The sequence below is a fragment of the Phaethon lepturus genome, unplaced genomic scaffold (genome assembly GCF_000687285.1).
Source record: "Phaethon lepturus isolate BGI_N335 unplaced genomic scaffold, ASM68728v1 scaffold32623, whole genome shotgun sequence".
Lineage (NCBI taxonomy): Eukaryota > Metazoa > Chordata > Aves > Phaethontiformes > Phaethontidae > Phaethon > Phaethon lepturus.
The window spans coordinates 1-9,371 of record NW_010527509.1 but is presented as its reverse complement, the minus strand read 5'-3'; the positions used below and the strand labels follow the sequence as shown (position 1 = coordinate 9,371).

The 9,371-nt window shown below is 45.4% G+C and overlaps 1 protein-coding gene across 1 annotated transcript; it reads right to left on the bottom strand.

The window, feature by feature from the left end:
- Positions 1–4,214: 4,214 nt before the first annotated feature.
- On the bottom strand, positions 4,215–9,328 carry EMC3 (ER membrane protein complex subunit 3; the record flags this gene model as incomplete). The annotated part of the gene is made up of 7 exons (XM_010283409.1): positions 4,215–4,460; positions 6,035–6,117; positions 6,706–6,785; positions 6,937–7,018; positions 7,718–7,822; positions 8,468–8,561; positions 9,266–9,328. Coding segments are annotated over 7 exons (636 nt in total), but the record flags the coding sequence as incomplete, so codon positions are not given.
- Between the last annotated feature and the right edge of the window lie 43 nt (positions 9,329–9,371).

Genomic DNA, 9,371 nt, shown 5'->3' with positions numbered 1-9,371 from the left:
GCTTGCTGCACCTTTTCTGAAAGCTCAGTTCAAATCTTTGTACATCTGGCCTGTCTGTTGCAGTCTCTGTCATTGTACCTTGGTCCCCTTGCTGAGCAGCAAACGTTTCTCTTGTGTCCTTTCACTGATGCATTTGAGGCTCCTCTGGGCAGTTTTGACTCAGCCTTTTTCATGTGAACACTGAATCCTGTAATGTAGGAAATTTCCGGAAGCGAATCCTGCCTGCCTATGGTATGGCATATGTGCAGGCTGATGCGCACAGCGACGCAGGATACAGCTGTTGTGGCTCCCATTCTTCTGCAGAAAAAATATTATCCATAAGGTTGGCAATTTCTTGTTCTCTCCATCCATCTCCTATGACCCTCACTTCTTCCAGGCTGCTCTGTAAGCACTTTTCTGCCTCTGCCACTTCTCCTATGGCTTGTGCAGTGCAGCATTTTTATCCTTTTTTGCTTCTTTATGTGACTCTTGGAGCTTTTTGTCCAGCAAATCTCAGCACTGTGTCCCCAGAGCTGTCACCTTGTAAGGATGACAGCATAGTGCAATGGATTGGGTGGGTTTTCATCCTTTTCTCTTGTGACTCTTTGGGGTTTTTTTTGACTGTTCTTTCAGCCTTTTTCCTCCTCCCTTGAGCACTGCCCTTTAGATCCCCACCTCATATTCTGTGAGGCTGCAGGTGTGACAATCTTGTCTGAGGTCTCTCTTTGCTTTAGCTGTTCAGTAGTTCTGCTCCATCCTTTTGGCACAACTGGCAAATGCTCTTCCCTCTGTCCTTTACTGGCTCTTCCTTGTAGAACTCGAGTACAGCTTTCCTCTTGAATGAGGACTCGTGTGAGCACTAGGTCAGGTCAGTCCTGAGTGGAGAAATGTTTTTAGGTGTGACAATCTTGTCTGAGGTCTCTCTTTGCTTTAGCTGTTCAGTAGTTCTGCTCCATCCTTTTGGCACAACTGGCAAATGCTCTTCCCTCTGTCCTTTACTGGCTCTTCCTTGTAGAACTCGAGTACAGCTTTCCTCTTGAATGAGGACTCGTGTGAGCACTAGGTCAGGTCAGTCCTGAGTGGAGAAATGTTTTTGGGGAAAAATCTGGTTGGAAAGATCTAGCTCCAGGGGGTGAACCAAACAGGAGGGTTTTTCCTTCAGAGCTCTGTGTGTTGGCAGAACAAAAGGCTACTGCCCTGCTTTTTTTCTTTCCGCCTGAACTATGGGCTTGCAGCCACCCGGCCCTCTGTGCACAGTCCCTGTGGCTTCACTGCACACCCTAACCTTCTCTTCTGATGGTCAGCGTAACACCAGTCACCCATTTAACTCCAAACATGCCAGCTCAGCTCCCTTTCTGTATGTCTCGGTGACAAGCCCCATGGGAAGTTGTTGTAAGTGTGCCTCTGCACCTCCGCTGTGCTGTAGCCAAGCAAAAGCCCAGCCAGCTACTTGCTATCTTCTCCTGCTCCGGGCAGTGGGAGGGGAGGGCAGCACCATGTGGGCCCTTAGCCAGCACACTGGAAGGCAACAGGAGGAGGGAGGGCTGCCTGTAGCTGGCATACTAGTGTTGTCATCCTCTTCTGTGGAATTTCGCTTTTAAAGCATTGAAAATTGCTTAATTGCTTCTGCTGTTCCGGTTTTGGGGTTGTTGGGGATTTTTACAGCTCTTAATATTTTACTTCTGTGTTTTTCCTTGTTACCGAGTGGAGCATCCAAAAAGCAGTTTTTAAGCTGTAGTACTGCACTGAATTACTCTGATCAGCATTTTTTTGTTCATTTTACCCTGAAAGAAAATCATGTGGGCATTCCAAAATGGGGAAGCGAGGAAAGGGAGGGGAGTGAAAGACCTTTTGAAAAATTAATCTGAAGTAGCCTTTATCTTCCTCCTCACCTCCCTACCTGTGCTGATAGTGAGAAACGCATCAGTGGGGCTAAATCTGTGCTGCTCAGCTGCTGAACAGACTCTGTTGTACTGCAGAAAAAAGTGGCCCAGCTCTTACTTTCTCTGCCTCTGAGCTGATGGGCTTCGGCTGGTGTGTGTGTGTTTGCTGTAATACCAGAGCTGTTTTTTAGACTAGCACTTTGTAAGTGGCTGGCTCTATTGTACAAAGAGGAAAATTAAAGAGTGGTTTGCACTGAAACTGGGTTTTGTTACATTTTTGGCTTTCGTTATGTGACTGGAGAGTGCTGGTTTTGGGGGTGCCTGGTGCTCCAGGAGCTCTTGCAGCTGAGGAGGGCGAGTCCTGTAGAGCCAACCCCTGCTCTGCCAGTGAGGTTATGGGAGAAAAGCCACCATTTCCTGCACCGCGCTCTATATCTGAGGGTGTGTGCTTGCTCCAGGGTTGCCTTTTCTCCCCTGCGGTGTTGAGTTGCTGATACCTGGTGCTGTAGCAAAGCCCATCCTTGCCTCTCTTTGGCACTGGGCAGCCTCAGCTACAGCTTCCTCGTCATTCCTCCTCCTCTGCGGATCTTAGGGGGGTCCTGGCCTTTTTGTCTGTTTTCTCCAGGGGTATCAGGGCTGCTTGTGGCTGTACCACTGAAATGGTTGTCATGCAGTCGCTATGATCCCCTCTGTGAGGCAATCTGAACAAATGTATGAGAGCAGACTGGAAAAGAATGAGAAAGTTAAATGCAACAGGCTTGTGTGTGCTTAATGTTGGTGTGTGTGCAGGGAATCTGGGGGATTGTCAAAATCTTGTGGGTGAAGGGGGGCTGTGAAGCCCCAGTAAGGTTTGAGGTATTCATGAGGCAATTGCAGTGCAACAGTGGAGGAGCTTGATCTTAGCTGGAGCCTCAGAGAGGATTCAAAGAGCCGTAGTGTCCCAACAGCAGACAGTGAGCTTCACTACGGAACACTGACCTCCAAAGCATGGCATGGAACCCATCCTGGGAGGAAGGGAAAGCAAAGTGGCAGCGTTTGGATGCAGAGGTGTTTGGGTATTCTGTCAGCATGCAGGCTTGCAGGAATGGCTCATGCAGGAATGTCAAGGGCGTGAAGCGAAATTAAATTCCCCATTGCAGAAGTGAGGGGAAAAATAACCTGAAATACCATGTTGTCAGTGAATCACAGTTATGAGCACTCAGGAAGGAGGTATCTGAGGCAGAGAAGAACATCTCTGAGCTAAGGCTCCTGTTCAGAGGAGAGATTATTTTGCTAAGAACAAAACAGGCTCTGTCTCAGTCCTGGCTCAGCTCCTGCTTTGAAGAGTGTGTGTTCCTCTCACCCTGAAACAAAAGGCTGAGAATAAAGAGGAAAAAAACCAAAACCAAACAACCACAGAGTATGGAAGAACTTCTCTTTAAGAAGCATTTCCCCAGGTTAGGACTCTTTGCCCTGGGGAAGAGAGATCTCCTGCAGACGGACAAGCCAGGAACTGTTCTCCACAGTGCCACATGGTCAGGCAGGAGGCTTAAAAGAGCCTGGCATGTAAATAACTGAACAGGGACTACACGGAACGGCCAGCCCCCTTGCTAGATTGTACATCCTGCTGCAAGTGTGGCAGGCAGGAGCGGCTCTGTGGGCAGTCTGAGCTCTCACTCTGGTGAGTGAGAGCATCTCTGGCTCTCTGCTGCCCAAAGACCTCCAAGGAGCTGCTCTGCCCAGGAACAAAAGCAGCAAAAGGGGGCTGGAAGTTGCCCCTGTGACCACTGGTGTGCCCACCAGCAGGTTGCCCAGGGCAGAAGAAAGCAGATGGGATTTTGCAGCACTAGGGAGCCTTGGTGCATGCTTGGATACGAGAGGAAGAGGAGCTGTCCCATGCTCTGCTGTGGGCAAGCACAGAGTATCTTTCTCTTGCTTTTGTTTTCTTCTGAGAAAGCTTCAAACCCCGATTATTGTAACAGGAAAAGAGTATAGACAAAGGACAACCACTGCTTTCAGAAACCGAATCCTCATACTGCTTCTGAAGATGTGTGAGACACTTTGTTGCTAAGTCATTTTGAATTGCTAATGTTCAAAAACAAAGGCTAACTATCTGTTTAAAACTATTTGTTTAAAAGGATAAAACCAGAAACATAGGCACTCCTTGTACTTTTTCAGTCTCATGAAGCTTTAAGTTCCTTAGCTCAAGCAAGCTTGCGCTTTGTGTACTAGAACTAGCAATGTTATGTCTTTTCTCCAACACACCTTTTCCAGGAAGAGAAACGGAACTACAGCTAGAAACCCACACTGACCCTTTGGCTCAAATACAATGTACTTGGTCCTGTGGCTTAAATCAGAGTTAACTGACTGCAGTTCTGAACACAGTGTTTTTCTTTTATTCTCAGCCTTGCTAAAATACATTATATAGCTTTAAGTAACGTTTCTTTTCAGATTACTTTTACAAGAAGAGGCAAAAGCATATTCTCAAATTCAGAAGATGGAGGTCTGAAGCTCTTCCTTAAACATGCCTTCAAAATGGAGGTCTTTTGCCATGAGCTCTTCTTCTACATCTTCTAAGGCCCATTGATGATCAGTCAATTCTAAAGCTTCCCACTCCGTCTGTGTTAATAAACAGAGACAGAGAAAGGAAAGCAACATAGTGTTAAAGTAGTTAAGAACTAGGCAAAGCAGTGCTTACCTTAAAGCTGCAACAAAGCCCAAGTTCTACTGAAAACATGGCAATCCTGTCAACTCTCTGAAATCAGTGTTTTACACTTAATTGGGTATTAAATAGTTGCCCAATACAAGTACCTCACAGAAATTAGAAAAACTACATTATCTGCTTTTCAAAAACCCTCTAACCTTCTGGAATAGTCCATTTTTTCTAAAACAGCTGTCTCTAGGAACATGGCCAATTCTGTCCTGGGCGTCAAGTGCTTTGTGGTTAGTTAATTCTTTAGTTCAGAGACATTTGATACAAACATTTACAGGCCAAAAATATTGCAACTGATCACAGACTTCATGTGCCTCATTAGACTGTTCTCCAACCAACAAGCTCCCTGGAGCTGCAGTTTATTAATTCATTCAGACAGGTGTTCATAGCAGCGCAAGACTTAAGAACAGAATTTCATTCTAAATGTGAGAATGATCTCCCCCCACTACTCATTTTCCACTACCTACGAACACAAATCTCCTCTCTTACTCCATCAAGTGTTGCTCACAGTAAATATTGTGGAATAAGCTGCATACAGCCTTCAAAATCACATCATGCAATGCCCAGAACACTTCTGCAATATGGGCTTTCTTCCTTTGTTCCTGCTGGGGACCGTGTAGCGGGTTTAGGTCCCTACAGGGCTGAACGGCAAAACCACTCTGGCTAGCCAGTACCGGAAAGGAAGCAGAGGGATGTGAGCCAGGAAAGTGCACAGTACTTGTTGGAACTGCACCTCAGTGCTGACAGTTTGTGACAGAACAGTCGCTGCTCCAGCAGAGCTGCTGACTGCAGCCACCCTCTTCTCTTTGCTAAGCCTGTGGTTGGGTGATGTGGTTTGTTTTTTTTTTAATCAGGAAGGTTCCCGAATACAAGAAGCTAGAGCAGCAGATCATCCTGACTTCCTAGGCAACAGGTTGTCTGTAGGTGTAAATCTGTACTATAGTACATAAAAACAGAAACCAGAACCTTCCCTTCATGCATAAACTAGTGTTGTGAAAGGTAGGGGCAGTCTCATAAGCAAGTGTCTATGGAGACTGATTAGGAGAACTTCAAGACACAGTCAAATCCTGACAGATTTTCAGTTCAGCTAACTTGCTTACTTGATTTTCTTACACAAGTTCCATCATGTGCGGGCTGGACTGGGGCTCAGCTGCACTATTATTACAACTTTTTGGGAGGCAGCTTCTGTTCTGGAACTAGATCTCAAGGGAAAGAAAAATTCTTCCTCTGCAAAAGCAGAAGATGGCACATGAATCCAGCTTTTGTGTCAGGAATGACTAACTAATCAGGTTTGCTTCAGGGTATTAGAGCTCTGCCAGACCCAGGGCCGCTTCCATGCCCTTCATCAGCTGTCAGCTCTAATTTTAGGAACAGGAATACAGAGCACTTCCCTTGCTTGATGCAGGGAGAGACCAAGTTACATATAGCCTACAGTCCTCTAAGTTCACCCCAAAGAGAAGTGCAGGTGGCAATACTGTACCTTAAATGCTTTGTTAGTATCTGCTGGCATGGCCATTGCTGCCCCTGTCATTTGTTCTTGCATCACCCTAGACTGATCTGCAGCTACAAAAGAGAAATGAGAGGTTCATTTTAGTTTGTGTCATTTAAATGGCATTTCTTGGAGCACGGTGCCGCCAGGCTGGTTTGCAGCTATAAACCAGGAATTTGCACAAACACCCAGAATGCAATACTAACGTGCCAGAAAGCTCTCAAAGACATCTTGTTCCCACCCCCTATATCTTAGCTAAATTTACATAAAATATGCAGACAAACGGAGGAAAATACAGTCTTCTATGTTCCTAACACCACCAGCCCCTGCACCTAGCATTAAGAAATCTTTGCAGCTTTCCTTCAAACTGATCCTTGCTAGAAATAAAAGCAAGCAAAATTTCTGCACACCAATTTGATGAGAAGGAAAGCATGGGTTAATTGCCATGGAAGTTTACAAGCAGCTAGCCAATGGCTGGTGCAGAAGACTTGGGTACTTGCTGCAGGTGCTGTCAAACTTGGTCACTGGAGAGTAACCTCACAGAAGTGAGCGAGGGTTTTGATAGCTTTTTGGCTGGAAATTTAGAAATCCTTCCCCAGCCTCCCTCAGAAGTCATCCCATGGAAGGAGAAGCCACCTTTCACAGAATTCACAGTGCCTTACCATTATCTTGGCCCAGGATGAGAGTATAAATGCTTCTGAGTCCAAACACATTCAAGAAGTACCAGGAAGCAGAGCTTACCCTGATAAATGAGAACAAGCGTTGTTGATTTCAGTTCAAAGCTGGCTTGTGATGTCATTTCAGGAGCACGCACAGACCATTCAAGGGTTAATAACACATTCAGAATTTTTCAAGTGAATATTCAACTTTTCTTGCTGAGTACACAGGCTTACCAGGACGCATCTAAAGTGAGCAGTTCAATTCCCTGCTGCAACATTGGTTTGAAACGCAGCGTCAGAGGAAAGGGGACCTTTGCTGAAGGATTAAAAAGAAGCCAAGTTTTACAAAGTAACACTACATAGTTGCAAAACAAATGGCAAAACGAGTAGATGTTTCTCTTATTAAATCTAAGGTAGTCTGAATGCAATGCCTACAAAAACAAGTTAACATGTACTTTTGAAAAAGCTGTAGTTCTGAATTTATTTTAATATGAAAAGGCTTTTTGAAACTTAATCAGGTGCCAAACCATCACAGATATTTTTTCAGTGACTGCAAAGGTAACTCTTTCCTTAAGGAAACAGTTACCACATAAACAGTAAGCAAAAAACCAGAACTGTGAATTTAAGGAATTATTTTTGTTGTGTACACCCTGCATTACACAGTAACCAACTCCTTGGTCAGGTTCAGAGGACAACCCACTGTATCAACTTAAAGTCTAGGCAGTTTAATAAACTTAAGTATCATTTTCGCCGCTACAATTTTTCCTGAATACATGAGCCATTTTCTTCATGACCATGGCTGGTACTCTGAAAACAATCTTCCCTCTTTTGCTATGAGGCAAGCAAATCGATGCAGTTCATGGAGTGAACAGCGGCAGCACCATAAGCCAAATTCATGCTGGTTCCAATTGACTGCTTTCAGGTAGAGGAGCAAATCTCTGATGCAGCCCAGACCCTCGAGGTCATCATCAGAAACGCAGCCAGACCCATGGGCTGTGTTATTCCAGATGCTTACTTGTGACAAATCCTGAAAATGTCATGTTGATCCAACCACCGATGAGGATCATAGGCAGAACATTGGTTACATTCCCTTTCATCATATCCGTCAACATGGTAGGATCTGAAATTCAAAGATTTGATGTAAAGTGGCAGTATATCACAATAAAGGGAAGCAGGACATTACTTCACCAACGTCAGCTATTTTAATTAAGAAACTGCACAAGAGAGAACAGTCCTATCCCACTATCTATCCCATATCTATTATTTTCCACTGTTGTGAAATATTTCGGAAAACGAGATGAGCAGCCAGTGTGGCAGTGGCTGCTGCTGCTGCCAAAGGGTCTTGTGTTCTCTGCTGTGTCTGACCCCAGCTGCTTTGTCTGCTAATTTGCTGCTGAGGTCTTTGGCCAAGTTAGTAAGTTACATCGGTTTAGAGAAGGTCCTGCAGGAGCTGGTGCAAAAAACTGACAGAGGAACACTCCTGAGACTGGTACTTCCCATTTCTGGCAGCACTGAGGTGGTTGTGGTCTCATGAGACGCTGCAGGCAGCTGCAGGTTGAAGTTAAGCAAAATGAAGTGACCCAACACGTTGCCACCCAAGAGAGGGATGTTGCTCCCCCCTCCTCCCCAATACCCAGCTGCACAGTCCCACCCCCTCCCTCACATTCCACATTCACTGAGCTCTTTACGAAGTTGATGCACCTTGCTACCTTGGCAGAAAATCAGAGTTTTTCTGGCTGGCTATATTTACGGTACCTTAACATACCTGTCATTGGTGAGGGAGGCACTACCTTTCTTTTCGTTTTCTTAAAAAATCCATCCTCTGGGTTATTAAAAAAATATTTCCGAGTCAGGAAAGACTGAAAACAAAAAAAGCCAATGCCAACATCATAAGAAATTAAAGAACAGAAGTGTTATTTCTTGCTCAGACATGTGGGCATCTTATGAGCTCTTCCATAACACATCCTTCTTTCTTAGAGAGGTACTTCACTGCCTGTGTGCTCTAAAGTTCCTCACTTTTTGGTTCCCCTGGATCCACAGTACCAGCTCTCTGGCTTTCTAAAATTCTTAAAGTAATTGTAAGAATTCTCTTAAAAAGAATCCGCATTGATTAAAGAGCTTTTAGCGCTTTGTGCAAAGTTCTTGCTGGCTCAGTACTCATACCAGTACATCTGGCATTTTCATTCCCTCGAGCTGACTTCTGGATTTTACAATATATGTATTTGTATATGACGGCAGCAGCTGAGCCAATATGAGCAACTGATTTTTAGTTCTGCAGACATTACAGCTGACATTGTACAACTCCCAAGCTTTTATAAAATCCCTGTGTGGTTCTTGGCGCATATTAAACAGTGGTCCTGTGTCCAGGTTTCCTATGCGTCTGCTACCGACCACACTTCTAGAAGTTCCTCTAGGCTGGAGGGGACCCAGCCGGGCTGCCTGACCCCATGGGGCACTTACGGAGAAACGCTCCTCTAACCGCAGCACTCCGCTAATACAACCTCTCGCTTTGTGCTTGGTTGCGAGTCAGGGAAAGCATAAGGCCATTCGCGCACCTCCGTACCTGTTTCGGAACGTATTTCCCATTTTCCCGAAGGACTCTGCTCCGAATCAGGACTTGGCTGGAAGAGAGACACCGCGCGTTAGCGGCAGGGCCGCAGGCGGGAGCG